This window comes from Lissotriton vulgaris, chromosome 10, assembly GCF_964263255.1.
Source record: "Lissotriton vulgaris chromosome 10, aLisVul1.2, whole genome shotgun sequence".
Lineage (NCBI taxonomy): Eukaryota > Metazoa > Chordata > Amphibia > Caudata > Salamandridae > Lissotriton > Lissotriton vulgaris.
The window spans coordinates 1,135,693,260-1,135,714,754 of NC_141698.1; the positions used below are offsets into that span (position 1 = coordinate 1,135,693,260).

A 21,495-nucleotide genomic window follows, 5' to 3' on the forward strand; every position below is an offset into this window, starting at 1 on the left:
CTCAGATGTTCATTGCAGGACCCGTCAGAATTGCCAGGCAAGTGGAAAGAGTGGGAGAAAGCAGAAGGCTCCTCTCCAACCATTCCCTGTAGTCTGTACCCCATTCCAGCGAGTGGGGATTGACATTGTGTGGCCACTGGACCCCAGGACAGTCATGGGGAAAAACAGGTTTATCCTGGTCCTGATGGACCATGCCACCCGGTACCCGGAATGCATCCCTCTGAGGACAGTGACGGCCCCCGTGGTGGGACGTGCGCTGATGGGAATTTTCTCCAGAGTGGTATTCCCTCTAGAGGTGGTGTCTGACCGGGGTACCAATTTCATATCCAAGTATATGAAATCCCTTTGGCAAGATTGTGGTGTAACCTCCAAGTTTATCACACCTTACCACTCCCATGGAAATGGGTTGGTTGAGAGATTCAACCGTACCCGCAAGGGCATGATTATGGGTCTGGAAGAACCCATGAGGTGTAAGTGGGACGTCCTCTTACCGTGCCTTCTCTTTGCTTACCGTGAGGTGCCACAGAAGTCTCTAGGGTTCAGCCCCTTTGAGCCCCTGTATGGCCACCCAGTGAGAGGACCTCTGAGTCTGGTCAAGGAAAGCTGGGAGCAATCTCCCAGGAAACCTCCCCAGAATGTATATAGCTACATGCTGGCCTTCAGGAACCAGACTAGGCGTTTCAGGCAACTTGCTGAGGCAAATCTGGAAGCCAGCCGCCAGGAGAAGATGAAGCGGTGATACGACCAGAATGCCACTCTGTTAGAGCTTCAGCCTGGACTAAAGGTGTGGGTCTTGGCCCCAGTGGAGCCTTGTGCACTTCAGGATAAGTGGACAGACCCATTTGAGGTTGTGGAGCGCAAGAGTACTGTCACCTACTTGGTGAACTTGCAGTCTCCCAGGAACCCCTTGAGGATCCTGCATGTCAACCGCCTTAAGCCCCACTTTGAGAGGTCCAAAGTGGGCATGCTCTTGTCAACAGATGCTGGAATGGAGGAGGAGACTAAGCCTCTTCCTGACCTCCTGGCCGCCAGAGAGCAAGATGGGTCAGTGGTTGGAGTTAACTTCTCACCCACCCTGACCCCTGAACAACAGAATGACTGACGAAAGTTGCTGGGGCAGTTCTCTGACCTGTTCTCCCTGGTTCCTAGTATCATAGATTGGTGTGTCCATGATGTGGATACAGGAGAAAGCTTACCTATGAAGCACAAGGCTTACAGATTAACTGACAGGGTCAGGGCTTGCATCAAAGTGCAGGTCTCAAAGATACTTGCCCTTGGGGTGATTGAGTCCTACAGCAGTCCTTGGGCCAGCCCAGTGGTCTTGGTCCTGAAGGTTGCATCACCTGTTGCCACACCCGAACTCCTATTCTGTGTGGACTACAGAGGACTCAATTCAGTCACAAAGACTGACGCGCACCCCATCCCCAGAGCTGATGAGCTTATTGATCGGTTAGGGGCTGCCCGGTACCTCAGCAGGTTTGATTTAACGTCTGGGTACTAGCAAATCACCTTGACTGATGGGGCAAAAGAGAGGTCAGCATTCTCCACACCAGATGGGCATTTCCAGTTCCGGGTTATGCCATTTGGAATGAAGAATGCCCCTGCCACCGTTCAGAGGTTGGTCAACCAGGTTTTGGTTGGTCTGGATGAATTCAGTGCCGCATACATGGATGACAGTGCAGTGTTCAGTGTCACATGGGAAGAACATGTGCACCACCTCTGGGAAGTGTTGTTGGCACTGCGGAAGGCAGGCCTCACGATCAAGGCAAGCAAGTGTCAGATCGGGCAGGGTTCTGTGGTGTACTTGGGACACCAAGTTGGGAGCGGTCAGGTGGCACCCCTTCAGCCCAAGATTGAAACCATCCTGGCTTGGAAACCTCCCAAAACCCAGACAGAGGTGAGAGCCTTCTTAGGACTCACAGGGTATTACAGGACGTTTGTCAAGGGATATGGCAGCATTGTTGCACCCTTGACAGAGCTGACTTCCAAGAAGCAGCCAAAGAAAGTGATTTGGACTGACACCTGTCAGAACGCTTTTGAGACCCTGAAAACAGCCATGTGCATTTTCGCCCGTGCTCCTGGCACCCAACTTCTCCAAAGAGTTCCTTGTGCAGACAGATGCTTCAGAGCATGGTTTAGGGGCTGTTCTCTCACAGATGACTGAGGAGGGCTGGTACCAACCTGTAGCCTTCATCAGTAGGAGGTTACTTCCACGGGAACAGAGGTTGAGTGCAATTGAGAGTGAAGCTTTTGCTGTGGTCTGGGCACTGAAGAAGCTAAGTCCCTACCTGTTTGGGACTCACTTCCGGGTTCAGACAGACCACAGGCCCCTCAGGTGGTTGATGCAAATGAGGGGTGAGAATCCAAAGCTGTTGAGGTGGTCCATTTCCCTACAGGGTATGGATTTCACGGTGGAACACCGCCCTGGTTCAGACCACGCCAACGTTGATGGTCTGTCCAGATTTTTCCACCTTAGTGATGAGAACTCCCTGGGGTAGGATAGTTCTCCCCACATTTCAGCTGGAGGGGACACGTGTTAGACCTGACACCATTGGCGTGGGTCTCCCTTCCATTTTTGTTGCTGTTGCCTCATGTGTTTTGCTGATGTTAACTGCTCAAAGCACTGTGCCACTGCCAATCAGTGCCACAGTCCAAGTGCTCTCTGTGTAAAGTGTATATGTTGATTGGTTTCTGTTAGAAATGGCGATTTCTGGTTGGCTAAGGCTTGCTGCGACAAAGCCAGGCAGAAACCACCACTCTAGTCAGAGCAAGGAAGTCACCGGCCAAAGATAACCCCTGCTCACCCCTTTGGTAGCTTGACACGAGCAGTCAGGCTTATCCCGAAGGCAATGTGTAAAGCATTTGCGCATGCACCCACCAGCAAAAACATCCATGGCCCCCCACAAAAGGAACTCCACACAAGGGCATATATCAAAAATAGCCTTTGTATTATACCAAACACATTAGATAATAAACACACAATTTACACTGTGCCACTGGCACGGGCAGAATTTACAGGGGGATTATATACACAGGACAGGGCCACATGGACCACTGTCAGGAATAAGCACTTGGTAGAACTAGCACTTTGTAGAAATAGCACTTAGAACATAGGATAATTGTAGCACCAAATAATACATGCACAACACAACCAGTAACCACTGGTAACAAGTAGGTACACACTACGCAATCCTAACCACTTTAGGCATATAGGGGGAGAGGTGTGGCGCCACAGCCAGGGCGACTGATGCCGGAATCTGGGGATCATGGTTCGATCCCTGGCTCCGGCGGAAGATTAGCTCAGCACCATGTGACTCTGGGCAATAGCTTGCTTAATCTTCCCGACGGCCCCCAGCACCTAGAGACCCTTACGGGTGATTGTTCGCACTTTACAAATGTGGATTACAAAATGTGGATTATTATTATTATTAACACGCAGGGAACCAGGAACTCACTAGCATACTATACTGGGTAAAACAACCTCCTAGGCATAAACCATATATAGAGGCATCAAGACAGGGTGCGCAAAACATACTACACACAGTACATTTCCTAACACCCAAAAGCATCAGCACATAAATCATAATAGCACATAAATCACATTAGGGTCCAGGTTGCGCCACTGCGCCAAAATCTAAACGTAGCAGCTGCCCACTACTTGCTGGGCAGCTGAGGACTAGAACAGGGCCTAAAAGCTGCAGCTGGCACTAAGTGCTGCGCAGCTGTGGATGGCCAAGGTAGGGATGAAGGAGAGCGTCTCACTCCTGAGTCCAAAGACATGTCCCTCGGAAGGAAAACCAAAACGGTGCAGCTGCCCACTACTTGCTGGGCAGCTGGGAAGCAAATAGCGACAGGGGCCCTCACTGGCCCTTAGGGGCAAACTGCACAAAGAGTTGGGGCCCACTGGCTCTAGAAATAACTGTGCGCAATGGATCACTCTGGCTCTAGAAATAAACACTTGCTCATCGTTGGAGCCCTCTGGGCTCTGAAAACAAATGTGCCCTGGGTCGGAGCCATCTAGGCTCAAGGGATACTGGGGCCTCGTGGGAACCTGCAGGCTCTGAAGATAATCTTGGGCCCTGGAACCTTTGGGCTCCTAAAATAACCATGCCCGCTGGTGGGCCTACTCAGGGCTCTAGGACAGAAGGTGCCCCCTGTTGGAGCCACGTAGGCTCAGGAACAAAGATGCGTAACATCGGAGCGGCCCTCTGCCATCCGGAGCCGCTCGGGAAGACTGGCACCCCTCTGGTGCCGGGATATGTAGCGGGGCGCGGGCCCCCATACACAACAAGCTCCTGACGTGGGGGCAGCCCTCTGTCAAGCGGGGCTACCCGGATGGGAGTACCGGTCATGTTTCCCACCCCGCCCTCACTCACCGGCTCAGAAGGGGGACGGAGGTGGATGTCCTTCACCAGCGGCGGCACGCGGGGCTCTCCCGATTCATGGGAGTCCCGTTCGACAGTGCCCTGGTTCACCCGGTCCCCCATCTTGGGATCGGGACTTAGAGGCGAGCCCACGAGGCTCGGGAGGCTTCTCCTTCTCTCTTCTCAGCGGCGGCAGGCAGGACTTCCTGGAAGCAAGAGGAAGTCCCACCCCGCTCCGGGCGCCCGGCCACCTGACTTCCGGTTTTGCCATGGTGGTGGCGCCATCACTGTGTCAGGGGCAATATCGTGGGGTAGGCACCCTCAAAATATAAAATAAAGTTGGCGCGCGGGGTGGCACCCGCTAGGAGGCGCATACAAGCAGAGTGGGCACCCGCATTAATTTGAACACACAATCCAGGGGCAAAATGCAGGGTAGGCTCTTGCCTTTAGAATATCAAAATAGGCGGGGTGGGCACCCGCGCTGGGCGAATTCGGGGGAATCCATACACCAGGGATTCCCTCAGGACAGAGAGCAGCTCAGCGCTGCATAGCTAAAATAAAGCGCTCCCAGAGGGGGACAAAGCGCAGGAAGAGCTAGGGGCATGAAAAATGGAAGCCAGCACACCCAAGGTGCTGGAGCAGCCCCCAGAGTCTCTTCAAGGTCCTGGGTATACTCCACCAAGGCAGAAGGGTCCAAAAAAAGTCCATCAGCAATCCAGGGGCTGGGCAGGGCCCAGGGAGGCAAGCCTTCCCCTGGGCACCAGCAGCAGTACGCCCCTGGTAGATTCAAGTAGCAACACAAGAACATTTTAAATGAGGTCACAGCCTCTTTTTATACACCAAATCCCTTTGTCTCTAGGGTGCAGGGTGGGGGAAAACCAGACGCAGCTGGTTCTTGAGCACCCTGTTGTGCTCAGCCCCTCTCCCCATTCACAGTACAGGCTAGGGACATCGGACGCACCACAGGGGGCGGAGCCAGCATTGTGGAGGGAAAGCCAAGCCTTATTCAGGTCCCAGGTGCACTCCTCCCTGCCATCAATATGCAGATCTCTCCACTCACCACCGGGGCAGACCCATCCCGACTCCTGGAGCCAAGAACACCAGCCAGCTCCAGCCAATCACAAGCCAGACAGTCAATTCACATTTACTGCACAGGCAGGCCAACTTCTAGAAGTGGCACTTCTACACTAGACACATTAAAGCCGCACACATCATCGCACAGCATTCATTCTCACGAGTTCGCATATACCAAATTCAACCTTGCACTCCCCATGCATCAGGCATTACCATGGACACACATATTCCCCATGCATTCCTATGGGAGAGTAGGCCAATCTGACACACGCACTCAGAGAGCGCACGCACTTTACACTGCGCCACAGTGCTAAAGTGCGCGAAGACCAGAAATCACTATAATGTTGTAACATTAAAAGGCAAAAAGTTCAGGGGTAAACCTGCCAGAAGGCCAAGTCCAACAGTTTCCATGATTGGCTTATTTGGTTTACTCTCAGACCCCAGTAAAGTGCACCAGGAGTGCCAGGGCTTGTAAATCCAAATGCTGCTAGTGGGCTTGTAGCACTGGTTGTGCCACCCACAGAAGCAGCCTTGTAAAATGTGTCTAAGGTCTGCCATTGCAGAGCCTGCATGCAGTCTGGTACTGTCATGCTGACTGGACAAGTGCACCCACTTGCCAGTCCCTAAACCTTCCCTTAACTTCATATTAGTCACACCTACGGTAGGCCCATGGGCAGGGTGCATTGTAAGGATAAGGTAGGACAAGCCCTGATGTGTGTGGCATGTCCTAATAGTGAACTACAGCCATTTCCGTTTTTCACGATTGAAAGGCTACCTGTTCTCATAGGCCAGAATGGGCTGTTAGAATTGTTACATCCTATGATCCTAACAGACACAGGGAACATGGTAGAAATTCGATTTTAGTATGCCTGAACTCAGAATATCTGCTGTCTGGTTTCTGTGAGTGACAGGGCTGGGGAATTCCAAGAGACAGGCTGGGGCAGCCAGGTGGTGAATAGGAAGATTACATCCAGATGGTGGGAGGAGCGCACCAAGACTCTGAATAGGGCTGTGCTCTGCCACCACAATGCTGGCTCCACCTCCTGTGGAGCGTCTGATGTCTCTGCCCTGCACCCTGAAAGAAGAAGTCAGAAGCATGTCCAGAAAGTGCTCAAGAACTGGACTGAACTAGGCACAGACCCCCCGGCCTGGAAGAACAAAAGATTTGTGGTATAAATATGGGAACCCTGCTCCTAAGAAATTAGATCCTTCTTAAAACAAGAAGAACCTCTGCCCGACAAGAAGGAACAGGGAAAGCTGCCCGGAGGAGTGCTGTCCGTGACCTGGGGGATTGGCCTGCAGTGGTTGCCTTGCTGTAAAAGGTGAGGAAAAGATTGAGAGAGACTTTTATCAAACTTGTGCTTTCAAACATTCTCCAAGGGCTTGTGCGTGAGCTTGCCCCCTGAACGGAATCCCAGGACCATTGGACTCCTACTGCCTCAACCCGAGCCGCTGGAATTTGCCGATCTCCCCCTGCCGCTGGAGCCACCAGCAAAGTGCGCCTCACAAACCCGGACAGCTGTGAAGCCGTACCTTTGGCCGCCCCGTACCGTACGAGCCGAAATTCGCACCGTCCAGAAGGGCCTCCCGCACCCGCTTCACCCTCACCCCTTGAGCCGCACTGCTCGCCGGGTCCCAGCTGCTGGAGTTTCCAATCCAAGCGCACCGCAAGGAAAGTCCGGCTTGTACGTTCGAAGCAAACCGGCCCCTTGCACCACGCTACGGAGAGCCAACAAGCAGCCCCGTACTGGAAAGTACGACCCGTACGCCCGAAGCATACCGGACGCCTGACATCGTGCTGCTGGGGAATTGAAAATGAAATGAAATTTGATTTGTAGAGCGCATGGCTGCCCGGAAGCGTCCCAGCGCTTGCTTAGGGAACCCGTCCTGGTATTCCCCTGCGAGATAACCCATTACTGGGCATCCCCAAGGTGAAAGCCAGGCATCCCGCTGCGAGGGGCTGTTGTGGAGATTAAGCAAGCTATTGCCCAGAGTTACAGAGTGGGACTCCATGATTGGAATAGGCACCGAGGCGAGAATTGTCAGGTCCGGGGAAATTTTGAGCCCAAGACCCGCCGAGGCGGGGAATTGAACCCTGGTCCGGGCCAGACCTCTGCATCAGGGTCTGCCGCTCCAACCACTTGAGCCACACTTCTCCACAGTGGAGAAAGGCATCCCCGCTCGGAGGCACGGCGCGTACAACTGCCTTGCACAGCGAACGCTCTACACCTAGGACCATCCGCCTTGCCCCGGGACACCCTGCTCGACCGCCTCGGACCGAGACGCTTACACGAGCCGGGCTCGCCTTGGAGAGGGGGGCCATCAGACCGCTCCTAGGACTCCTTCGTCTGCACACGCATCGTCCGCATCCGCAACTACTCATTGAAAGGTACTGTACGAATTGCACTCTTACTGTGTGCGCTCCGGTCTAGAGAGTCTGCGATGCTGATTTTTAAAAACTATTGCAAAGTACGATCATTCCCGAGACACACGCACGAACAGCGCGAAGGTCATGGAACTTAAGAACTACCCTTTTTAACCCCAACCTAAATTGCTAATAGTATTGTGGTCATTTTTACAGCCATTATTAGATCTGGTACTAAGCCTTATATAAAATATAATTCTTTTTGATATAAACCTAGTGTGGTATCCTTTTGTGGTGTTGTCCCTGAGTTACTGTATGTGTTCACAAATGCTTAACCTGTAAAATGCTTCTGAGATAAGCCTTGTCTGCTTGCGCCACACTACCTAGAGGGTGAGCCAGGCTTATTTTAGAAGGTGATCCCCTTATCCTGACTAGAGGAGAGGGTCCTTGCTTGTCACAAGTACCTACCTGTGCCAACCAGAGACCCCCAAATCTAACAGAGGGCTACTAAAAATTTCGAGGGGGGGCTGATTCTTCCAGCAATATGCAGAGTGGAGATGCAGGACCTCCAAGAAGGGATGAAAAAAACATCACAGCCTCATTAACAAGCAAATGGTCTTTTAAAGACCTGTGAAGTACTCGGTGTGTCTGTGTGTGTGCCTGATGCGTCTTACCCCCAAAGCACCGCAGAATTTGGAATTAATCGAAATATTGGAGGGAATTCACAGCCGGCTTTGTCTCAGCTCAAGCTCCTCTCTAAGTCAAAGCCTGTCTTGACTAGGTTCTAGGAACGCCAAGCCCTGGCCTCCCTTCATCATGGACTGATGGGAGGCAGGCTGAGCAGTGCCCCCGGGGGTGGCTTACAGCTCTGCCTGCTCAGGACTGGACCCTGGTCCCACCCCACCCCACCTAGAGTCAGAAGCCCCCACACACACGTCTGCTGAGACTGAGCCCCTCCGAATAGAGAGTGAGTGCAGAATTGGGCACAGTCATTCAGTGTCCGCACAGTTATTCCCCATTCCGAGGGGTTTCACTGGTATTCTGCTGGATTCGTTCTATCAATCCAAAGGTCAGGACATTTGTTCTTGAGCCATCCCCTGCATACGGGGAGGGAGCAGCATGCCGAAACGTCATCTTGCACAGCTCGGGATACAAAACCAGAATCATTATTCACTATCAGAAGTACTTTGGGCCTCATTTATGAAAAATGATGCATCGCTGCGTGAAAGCAGTGATGCGTCACTTCTCAGTGCGCACTCCTTGCGGCATACCTGATGCGTCATATTTACTATATGACGCATCATGACGCAATGAGTTACAGATACATCAGTATTTCTGGCGTATTTGTATGGCGCAAAAGTGACGCATTGCTGGAGTGTGTCACAAAATTGACGCAACTCCAGCAATGTGCCCTTTCACATGGGGCAAGCCCTATGTGAAAGGGCCTGCGTCAGTCTTACGCCTGCTGTGAGGCAGGCGTACGATATTGACGGATTTGCACCCTAGAAGTGGCGCAGTGAAATCTCATAGATTTCACAGCGTCACTTCTAGGAGGCTTACTTAGGTGGAAACGCCCCCCCGCATACATTATACCTGGTGCAGGTATAATTTACGGCAGGGGTTTACAAAGTGATGCATCTGCTTAAATGCGTCACTTTGTAAATAGGGTGCAACAGGAGGCACGTTTTACGCCGCCGATGCGTTACAAAAAGTGACGCATCAAAAGCGCAAAACTGCCGCAAGGCCTCATAAATAAGGCCCTTCTTTTTTTAGAGCTGAGGGCTAATAGTGAAGGCTGCCTACTGCATACTTGTTTATCCATCCCACGTTGTTAAAACAAATTAAACACCAGTGAACTGAATGTCCGTGTCGGCGTCTTTTATTAATACATTAGAATAATACGTTAGAATAATACATTAGAATAATAGTATGTACAGAAGCTCCGAGTCAAACTAATATTGATGACAAACAGTAGAACTGTGTACTTTACCCTTAATGTGGTGTTACGCAGAAGAATATATGATGTTTCTTAGGCATATTTGCTCAGAATCACACGATGTGTACATAGCGTACAGTTCAAGAGCTCCTCACACGAACAGTAAAATAAACACCAGAAGGTGGAGCATAATGAATGACCTCACGGGGCATAAAATGCAAATGCAACCACAGTGTATAAGGAAGTTCACCTGCCCTCTCATCATCATTAGGTCTCGGCTGCCGTACACTGTCTGTTGCAAGACACACTGTGGGCTCACCAAGAAAGGCTGTTTTGGTGTTCCCACACCAAGGAAACAGGTGCAAAAACACTGTGCCATTCATGGGAGGGGAAGTGGGCGGAGCTTACGGATAGCAAGAGTGCACACTTGGCAGCAGTAGTCTTGAAGATGTTACACACAAACACCATCCAAGTGGTAAAATAGCACACAACTATGGTAGTGAATGCAGGAGTAAATCGACTGCACAAGGAATGAATGCAAGAGAGAGTGAAGCTGGAATGGACATTTATTTATGCATTCATTTAATTGTGTACGTATTTACTCACACATTCATTTTTGCTGGCATTGTTTTGCCTCATGCCTTCATTCACTCACGGATAATGGTGGGAGCCCTCCTGCACCCAGCTCTGAGGGTGGCTGGAACTCAGACACGACTTCCTGCTGCCACCCAGCCTCATTCCAGGAGAGGGTGCTCTCAGGGATGAGCTGCCCTTCTGAGCCCCATAGATTGAAGGGACTGCGTCACCGTACCACCTCAGTGTCTATGAGCCCGAGTCCGACTAGCTATATTGCCTCATTTGCCCTCCTGACCATATCCAGAGACACAAGTGAATCGACACCCCAGAACACAACACTCTCTCGATCCTCTCGGGGATCGCGGTAACAGGACCCACCCTTTCGTTCTCTCTCGTTCTTGTCCACAATAAGATAAGAAACAGACACGAAGGAAGTTTACCACGTTTATTTCAACTATTGTGCCCTAAGATGCAATAATTGCGCAACAATCTGAAAACAAATACAAATCAATACCTGATCAGCATGGTTAACAAACCGCACACCATGGAACCCCTGCCATGTTATCTGACAGATCTGCCTCACCCCTCCCGTACTACTGAAGCTAAGTAGTTCTATATGATAGCTCTCTGGGTTTAGTGGCGGACCCCGTACCTTAGCATCCATAGGTGGGTGTTCTACATCTCATCTGACGTCGCACTTTCATCTCAGCACCTTCGCTCTGTGTGTGTGTGCGTGTGTGTGTGTGTGTAGGCATGTGTGTGGTCAGGACCCCGGGCCTCAGTTATTTGACAAGATATGTGTATTCAAAAACAGCAGCTTCATTCCTGTATTATGTTTCGGTGCTAGGGTCAGACCAGAGAGAATAACAAGGGACAATGTTGTTTGACTCTGTGTCGGCTGTTCAGACTAAATCCATGAAAAAGAATAAAATACAAAAACATGTGCAGGTTCCGTCTGAAAATATAATGTGGCACAAAGGTAAGCGTGTTATTTAGTAACGTGTCTAAAACCAAAGCAACCTACAATGTGCATGATTAGGCTAACATAGGAAAAATGGCAATGGGCCATATGAGAAACGCACAACAGGGTATACAGCTCATTAGGCTCTCTGAGAGGGTGCAGGGCTCTTCACACCTTCATCCCCAGGAGCCGAGCCCTGCTCAGTAGGTCATCCCGAAAGAGGAAGTAGCCAAAAACATGGCGGGATCCCATGAAGGACTCGCGGCCATGCAGAACACGCCAGTTGTCCACAAACAGCACCTGGGGGTAGAAGAAACTGGAGTGAAACTTCACAAGGAGACAAGGTGAGAGCAGGCCTTGGTCATCAGTGGGTTGGTGTAGAGGACAAGGTGTGGCTGATGAGGGAGGTGTCCAGGTGGGTCACCGAGGCCTTGAAGGTGCTCATGCACGGGACAGCTGCAGATTCCACCACACTGAGAGAAGGACTCTAGTTTGAGAACTCAGCTCCTGATCCCCAAAATGCATTTTGTAATACGTAAAGTACTACTACAGTCATATTACTTACTACAAAATGCAATTCACAAGCCTACCAGTAGAAATCTACATCTCCACCTACAACTCTGCTTTGGAGCCTTTTCACATAGGTCAATTTACATGTGTAGATTTACTATAAGTAAATTTACTCTTACACTTTTAGTAAACTTTGGAGTAAACATAAACTAGGAAATGGTGACTAGCCAAAAGTAGTAGATCTATCCCAGAGCATGAGGGTAAATCTACACTGAAAATTTATTTACATGTTAATTTATCTTTGTGACTTGGCCATATAGTACTGAAATCTACCAAACACTGTAGGTAACTACACAAAATATTGAGTTAAAAATATCGACTTTCATAAATATCGACTTCAAAATATAGAATGGACAAAATATCGAATGGACAGAATATAGTCAACAAAAAAATCGAATTTAAGGTAAGTAATTTCATATTGAATTTCATAAATATAGAAAGTCAAAATATTGAAGTATATAATATAGGTATTAAATATATCGAATTTTTAAGAATATCCATTTTTTAAAGTGTTTTGTATGTTAGTATATGTGTGAAAAGTGTATATTTATTTTATAATTTATTTTAAGTAATGAATTTTATGTTATTCAATTTTTGCATAATTTAATTCTGTAGCGGGTTGTGGGGTTATAGGGAAATAGGGTGGGAAGTAATTTAATTATAAATTAAATATTTAAATGTATTTATTTTGAATTAATTGTTAATTAATTTTTATTGGGTAATTAATTACATTTCAATTGGCAATTCATTTTACTTACTTGATTAATTGATAAATATGTTAATTTTATTAATTTATTTTCCGTAGCGGTTTGTGGGTTTATAGGGGAATAGGGTGGGAAGTAATTTATTTATAATTAATTAAATATTTTAATTTATTTATTGGTATTTATCTTGAATTGTTAATTAATTTTTAATTGGTAATTAATTACATTTTAATTGGTAATACATTTTTATTAATTGATTAATTGATTATTATGTTAATTTTATACATTTATTTCCCATAGCGGGTTGTGGGTTTATAGGGAAATAGGGTGGGAAGTAATTTAATTGTCATTAATTAAATATTGTAATTTATTTATTGGTATTTATTTTCAATTATTTGTTAATTAATTTATAATTGCTAATTAATTAATTGTTAATTGGTAATTAATTTGTATTAATAGGTAATGAATTTTAATAATTATTTTTTATTTGTATTTTTAATTGATTAATTATTATATTATATTAAATTGATAATTACTTGTAATACATTTTTTATTGGTATTAATATTAAATTGTTGTAAAATAATATATGAAGTATTTACTTTCCCTACTGTTGCACTCACTGGAGTGGGAATACTAATTTTTACCCCTAAGCTATCCAACGCTGTCCCTACTGTTGCACTCACTGGAGTGAGAATAGTCATTTTTACCCCTACGCTATCCAACGCTTTCCCTACTGTTGCACTCACTGGAGTGAGAATAGTCATTTTTACCCCTACGCTATCCAATGCTTTCCCTACTGTTGCACTCTCTTTAATGGGTATAGTAATTTTTACCCCTACGCTATCCATAGCTTTCCCTACTGTTGCACCCTTTAGAGTGGGAATAGTAATTTTTACCCCTACGCTATCCAACGCTTTCCCTACTGTTGCACTCCGTGGAGTGGGAATAGTCATTTTTACCCCTACGCTATCCAATGCTTTCCCTACTGTTGCACTCTCTGGAGTGGAAATAGTAAATTTTGCCCTCTCGCTATCCTACGGTAAAAATATTCTATTTTTTTATTAATATTATGTTAATATATATATGTGTTTTGAAAAATAAAATTGTAAGTTTTTTTATAACTTAAATTAAATATTTTATCATTTTAAGGTTATTTAAGTATTTTTAAGTATATTTTAGATAATTATTTTTAATATTTCATTAATTTTACATTATTTTTAGGACATTTACAAAAATTCGATATTTTGACTAACTATATTTTTTTAAACGTTATTTTTGATTCGATATTTTTGAACTTACCTGTTTGTAGATAGGAATTCGATATGTTTATATTCGATATTTTATCCTCGATATTTGTGTAATTCTCTATTAGTGTAATCGATATTATGTCAGTGATCCCTCATGAGGTCTCCGGCAGGTAAGGCAACAACATTTTGGAGCATCTCCTCTGGCATTTCATTTGTCCCAGTGATAGAATGAATCTGTTCTGCCGCTGCTACTGTCCCAGTTCATGATGTGACATGGCCGGAACATGCCCCCCAAATACATCATTGCATTAAACTCAGTGACAAGAATCATTCACCCCAAAGTGGCATCAGCACAATGTCCATCCAGCACAGTCTGACACATTTCTAAAAAATGAATTACAAATATGAGAACTGGAATATTATTGTAAAACACTAAAACTGTGGTAGGAATTCTGGTGGCACTCTTAATGCGTGACTTGATAAATCGGCAAATTTCTTATCGACCATATGGGATAAAGAGGAGTTTGCAAATAAAAAGCATGCCTGGTCAGTCATTAATAAATGTAATCAAATGGAGCCACAACCATATTTTATTTCCTATTTAAAACCGTTTTAAGGGGTTCATTTAAGTTTTTTTTTAAACTTTATTTAGCATTTCGTTAAAAGGGGTACATTTCTTATGCTAAGATTCGGTCAATACCCTACAAAGGACGGAGCTCTAATATGGTTACAAAATTGGCCAACATATAGTTATAGTTTATGTGGTTTTTATAATGAATCATTATTGCATAGTGTATGCATTTGTCCTCGCTTGCTTCAGGAGAGTAAAACACTGTTAAAATCCATCCTCAAGGAAAACGGCGTGAGAGCTTGTCGCCAAACAATTATAACTTACCTTTCCGGGAACTCCACTCGCGTATCAACCCAATGTGTAGAGTTCATTCTTATTGTAGAAAAAAAAAATTTTGAGTGCCCCCCAGACTCTACTGTTGGCTGTAATGACCAGCAATCTGCACTTTTATTTTATTTTCCCAGAAGTGCCTTGAGACCTGAGTATGGTGAGATTGTTAATTGTAATCCCTTACAAATTGATGTTAAAGTTGTTATTAGGTCTCACAAACGGAAACTTCATCTGGTTTTATTTCCTCTCAGTAACCTATAATAACTATCACTATGAATTATTTGATTTGCTTGATTTATTTAAACTTGTGATAAATAATGTTAATCTCATTTCAATTTTACATAATAATACTGAAAAGGAGCCCAACATGTTATTTCTCATGAAATACGATTCTAGCAAAAATAGCACAGTTGGAAGGAGAGGCACAATGGCACTTTAACATAGGACATTCATAAAGTAATGTGGTAATGATAGTTTTTCCAGAATAATTTTTACCAGTATATTGGGAAGTGTTGTCTTAATAATGAAAGAAATATGTCATGAAATGTAAATTGTAGAATGAAATGCTGTTCTAGTGATGGACTTTTTGTGATATCAATGATTCGGAATGACACGTTATCCCTAAATATTCTTAAGACTAGTAATATATTGTTCAGTATTTCATGATTGAAGAAAGACCACTGCCCCTTTATGTACTTTTCATTTTATTCTTTTAACTAATTTAACTTTTTTTTAGATTTGTGAATTGTAATGATTTTTATTAATTGACAATAACGATTTAATACTAAGACTTGAAAAAGTATAATATTGAATGCACCAATTTTGTTGGTTTGCCTCTACCGCCAAGTAGGTATTAGGATGACTGCCGCTGTGGTGTCTGAATCAATCCAGATAGTTCTAGAAGCCTGCACCAAACTCTACTGTTGGCTGACTAGCACTAGATTTCCCAGAGAGAGGGCGCATATCTCAGGCCCCATAGTTACATCATGCCCCTGCACAACATCATGGCTGCTAAGTGTGTGTGGTAGAAGATGCTGTTTTATGCAAGTCAAGACTGAATTGCATATGGCTGGGTCTGAGCTGGGGTGGCGAACGATGATGAATTCAACCCAGATCTGTGACTGAGGGTGAGTGTTTGAAAAGTTTCAGCGCTCCGTCCATCATCTCCTTGTGTTTGCTTTGTTCGCCCTAAGGTGGCAGGGTATGCCCATATGTGGGTCCTCTGCTCCCGTTGCCCCTGGATTCAAGCTTGCCTCGCTGATGAGGGTTGTTACCCTGAAACCAGTTCCAGGAAGCTTGTTTCCGGTCCAGGGAAGACCTGGCTTGGCAGTTCATGCTGTACTGTTCCCATGAGGCACAGGTTCAAGACTGATTTGCATATAGCTGTGTCTGAACTGTGGTGGCAGAGTGAGCTAAAGAACGATGATGGATTCAAACCAGATCTGTGACTGTGGGTGAGTGTCTGAAAAGTTTCAGCACTCCGTCAATCATCTTTTGTTTGCTATGTTCGCCCTAAGTTGGCAGGGTATGCCCAGACCTGGGTTCCTTGCTCACTTTACCACTGGATTCAAGATAGCCTGGCTAATGAGGTCGGGGCTCCCGGTCCACCATCACATTGGGGGTATTCGTCACTTCCAAGAGGCGGACCCAGGAAGTGTCTATGCACACCTACCTGGTATTAGGTTGGAGCCTGGGCCTTGTGTGGTAGTATCACATTATACTGAAGGGAATGAGCGTTGTCTGACTTCAGGAGATGGTGATTCAAGGATTACTGTAACATGTGTAGTAGATGTGCAAGTGCTCCGGCGCCCTATTCTGTTTGCTAATGCACTCTTTCAGTCAGGCCATAATGATTACTGTAACCTTGCTAATAGGAGTGCAGGGATTCCTTTGCCTATGTGTACGTACTTTCACTGGTGTCCTTTTCTGCTGCACTTCATGCCCTAAGTATTTACTGATGTATGTGTTTTTGCCTTGAATTGTCCAGGATAATGAGTGCTATCTGAGTAATAGCATTGGATGCGCAGTATTCATGATTCCTGTGACTTTGGTCTGGTTTTATGCACAATATACTATGTATATTATTATATTATACTGTGTGAAGTCTGTTTTTGTGGTGTATTCACTGTGGGCTGTGTAAGTGTGTTGACAAACACTTTACACACTGCCTCTGATGATAAACCAGCCTGCTCAGTGCCAAGCTACCAAAGGGTGAGCATAGGTTATCCTTGGTGTGTAACTGACTTGCCCTGACTAGAGCAGTGGGTTCTGCCTTGCTGAGATGCGTACTCTAGCCAACCAGAAACCATATTTCTAACAACCAGTGTCTGAGAATACATCAGCATTTAACCCACTACATTGCTCCTCGGTTCATCACCCTAAGCGCGATGGGTATGTTAAAAGTGCGTCCTGCGCTTACTGCACCACTGGACAAAGATGCACCTGACGTTTGAGGCCAAAATTGACAGAAGCCTGCCTATTGTTGCATCTGATGAAGGTCAGAGGTGACTTGTTCTGGGAGTTCAGATTGGAATGTTCCCATTAAAGATGATGGCTGGGTCCTGCCTAGGGTGGCCTGGTGGGCAAGAAACAGTGGACTGGGGTGTGGTGTGTGTAATCATTCAAGTGGCAGAGATTAATTGAAGCACTCCACTCATCAGTCTTAAGTATGCCCAGATGTGGGTCCCAAGCTCACTGTGTCTCTGGAACCATATAACACCGACTGAAGAGCTCCAAACAAAACCACTCTTGGGGTGTCTTGTATTTCAACTCAGGAAGGCTCTGGTCGGGCGGTTTGGGATGGACTGGTCCTATTGGAGCAGGATCAAGACTGATTTCCATACGGCTGTGTCCAAACTGGGATGCATGGAGTGCAAACAAACTATGGCCAGCATGCAGCCTGGGTAATTATCAGTAGCTGAGGTGAATTCCAGCATTGCATCCATCACTTTTTATTTTACTCCGAGACTGCGAGCGCGTATAATGAGCGTCGCAGTGAGGCAACACAATTGTTTATGGAAATAAGGCCCAGACGTTATCGCTTGGACAGCTGAGGGGGGTCTTTCTAGGTGTGCATGCACATGTGTTGGGTGTAGTCATGAGCCTGTGATGGGTCCTGATACATGGTTGAGACATTTACACCCAGAGGTGGTCACACATGAGGGCAGTCTGTTCATATATGTATACTTTGGACCCGGAAGTGTACCAGCTCTATTACAGAATAGCGTCAAAGCAGCGCATCGCCTGTGGGGTGGACATCATGCCAGAGGGGAAAGCAGGGTTCTATGTAGTTTGGACTTTAAAGATGGCCCTTGCATGCTGGTCATATAACCAATTACACACATGGTTCGTAGTTACAATCCGAGGCACAAGAGAAGTACAAAGGTGACACAGAGTCTTCATAAACCAGTGTAAACATCTCCCAAGTCATTGGAAGTCAGTCTGGGGTAACCAGGATGGCAGCTGATACCCTTGGCTTCTCCTCTCCTGTGACAGGCTCCCCTGTTCTTAGGGGTCATGAAGGGAGGGGCAGGAATACAACTTGAAGAAAGCTCTAAGAGCCCTGTTTATTTCCTGCATTTGTATCTGTAGCGCATGGACTCTCTGCAGGATGTAGGAGGCCATGAGGAGCCAAGGTGGGGCAAGGCTTCTAGTCTACCAAGACATTATGGGTCAAAGGGGGTCTGATGTCATTTCTGGTATCCCCCCTCACATTTTAGAGAACTAACATCCATGCCAGGGTCAAGCATGAAGGAATGACTTGCACTTTTCCTTTGCCCTCTGACCCTTGGTCCCGCTGTGACCGGTGTTGTCTTGCCAAAATGTAAATTACCACGCACTGCATTCAGTTTCTCCACGCCCTCTCTGCTTTTATCATATTTGAGTGTTATATTTAACTTGACTGATTTACTAAATGGATGTTTCAGGTCCACTGAAGCTGTTCCCCTGGTGTGTGCTCTCACTGGCTTCCATCAGTGTAGAGGTTTATAGATGCAGAGCTTCAGGGTTGCACAGCTCTTCTCCTGCACCCAGCAGATCAGCAGGAACAGTCATCCAGACTTGATATTCTGGGGTGCTTTGAAATGTGTGCACTGGGAACCCCTAAGGCTTGACCCCTCCCACACATATCTTGTTTTTACTCTAACACAGGTGAGACTAGGGATGTAAGGGTCACAGAAGAGCTCTATCCCTGAGGGACCATGAAGCCCACCTCAAGAGTGCCCTGGCAGTTACAGGGACCTCATGGTTTGCCAAGGGATGTGCCAGGTGCAGCCAGAGCCAGGAGAGAGGGTATGAGGTACACTGGGGTGCTGTTCTGATCTCACCCCTCCTTCGTTTCTTGATTTTACAATTTCTAGGTTCCGTTTTACAAAGACCGTGTTCGAGGATATGGGGTATGTTCAGGTGCTGTCCTCATTCCTGGGTTCAGTTTCACAAAGTGCTTGTTGAGGGAAGGGTATATTGGGGTGCTGTCCCTATTTTATCTTACCTGGATTCATTGTCACAAATCAGGTTTCAAAGATAAGGAGTACGTTGGGGTGTTGTTGTGATCTATCTGTTTCTGCGATCAGTTTAACAATGAGTTTGTTCTACGCTAAGGGGTACATGGGGGTGCTTTCCAGATCATGACGTTAATGGGGTAAGTTTCAAAAAGAGCTTGTTCAGGCCGGGGGGTACAGTGGGGTGCTGTTCTGATCTTAGCTTCCAGGGCTCAGTTTCACAAGGACCCTGTTTGAGGGTGGGGGACAGTGGGGTGCTGTCCTGGTCTTATCATTCCTGGGCTCAGTTTCACAAGGATCTTGTTCGAGGGTGGGCGTACAGTGGGGTGCTGTCCTCATTTGTTTGTTCCACGGATTCAGTTTATAAGGAGTTTGTTCGATGGGTGGGGGTACAGTCGGGTGCTGTCCTGATCTTACCGTTCCTGGTCTCAGTTTCACAAGGAGCTTGTTCGGGGATGGGGGTACAGTGGGGTGCAGTTCTGATCTTACCGTTCCTGGTTTCAGTTTGATAAGGACCTGGTTCTCAGGCTTCCTGATCTCGTTGGTGAAGCTCCGGTGCGCTCGGTACCAGCGATGGACCACATTATAAGGCACCGAACTGATGGGGCAGCGGTCAACGTTTTTGTACCTTTGAAGAGAAGAAACAGACCAGGCAGTGAGCCAGATAAGGAGGACTAAGCAAGTTCACTAAATAACATGAGTGAGAGGAGGTTGAAATCCCTCACCAAGATAAGACACTCCATGTACTGCACTCCCTGTCCCAGTCGACTGGTCAGTAGTGGACATTTTTAAAAGTTTACAGTAGTCCACAGAAATCAATAGTTGAGCATTAGCACAGTGTCCTCCAAATGAGTCAAATCAGCCATCAGGTTACTAGAGAAATGTTCTTATTTTATTCTTTTATAATTTTGTTCAAGATTCTGGTATTAAAAGCACAACACAGACTTCATGGCCGACGCGGCGCGTTTTGTCCCAGCGGGACTTCTTCAAGGCTATACAAATGCATACAAAATAAACATTAATATATTAATTTAAAAACACAATGCCTACCAAATATTTACAAACAGATTGAACCAAACATGTGATCTCATCGACAGAAAGCTGCTGATATATCCAAGATAATCTTTGAATTAACCCTAACACTTACATAGGAAGACACCTCAAGTGTATGCTCAGTCAATTACAATAATTTAGAAAAGGGAGAAAAGTTGCTAAACAGTGGAATAGAAAGAACGATTGTTATGAAAATGTGCATTTCATTATTACAATGTAATGTAATTGGTAACACAGAAGATTGCGGAAGAGAGGCAAGCCTGTATACTCAATCTAATAGACATCGTTGTTGTGTATAACTAAGTCCATCATTTGAATCCCGATTAGGCCATTACACATGTCATCGAAACTAGTGTACATATTTGCATAATCATTAGACGCGGCAAATTTTTCTAGTTTGCTAAGTACAAGTAACGTGCACACGTTCTATTGCTATCTGCAAAGTGTTATAATTAATCCAGCATACCTTTTATGTGTGGCATATATGGCAAATGAGGTACTTGTATTGATTTCTGTGGACTACTGTCATTTTTTTAAATTGTGCATGCTTATAGTGTGTGCTGAGCCAGCTTGTTCTCTGTGTTTTTGGGTTTCCCAATTAATGGGGATGTAGGAATCTCACGTTCCCGGCTCCTTGCACCACATTTTTGCAGTGCGCAATGAATTTTTAGCAATCTTGCATCCATCAAAACCAACCATCCATCACTGGCCATCAGTAAAATATACACAATCTTTTTTCTTCAATCCAGTCAAATCCACTGACTATGATGAGCCAATGTTATAGGTCTGTTTCTGAACCTCATTGGTGTTATGAGCAGGTTTCCACATAAAATCAGATCGCCCGCAATTGTTAATTCATCCTTGACCTTGAGAAATATTTCTTTTAGGCAGGCTTTAAGAATGTTTTATGGAGCTTTTTAAACCTTTATGTAGAGTTTCAGGGTATCAGCCTCGCTGGTGAGTAGTTGTCTTGGAAGGCCCAGCTCCAGCTGTAGTGTAGCCCTACGAAGCATTTCGTTTTCTCCAGAAGCTGTTGCGGGCAACTTTGTTGAAAGCAGCACTGTAGTTGATGAAACAGCAGTATAGAGGTGGCAGACTTTTTTGGGCTGCTCGGTGACTCAAGATTGCAAGTGCTGTTATGTTGACCCAGTTTGAAAGTAATTTGTATATAAAGGGGGTAACCCGTATATACTACCTGACCTGGGTCAATAAGTACAGTATCAAAACAGTGTGGTCGGGGCAGT

General features: G+C 46.0%; 1 protein-coding gene across 2 annotated transcripts in view; it reads right to left on the minus strand.

Moving 5' to 3' along the window:
* Positions 1–10,746: 10,746 nt before the first annotated feature.
* LOC147689453 (trimethyllysine dioxygenase, mitochondrial-like) overlaps positions 10,747–21,495 on the minus strand; it is a 480,372-nt gene continuing 469,623 nt past the window's right edge. For both annotated transcript variants that reach the window (XM_086942230.1, XM_086942229.1), the window contains exons 7-8: positions 19,688–19,826; positions 10,747–11,576 (exon numbers count right to left, since the gene is read on the minus strand). In XM_086942230.1, coding sequence (XP_086798356.1) covers positions 11,445–11,576; positions 19,688–19,826 — 271 coding nt within the window. In that variant the 3' untranslated portion in view covers positions 10,747–11,444. The remainder of the gene's footprint in view (positions 11,577–19,687; positions 19,827–21,495) is intronic.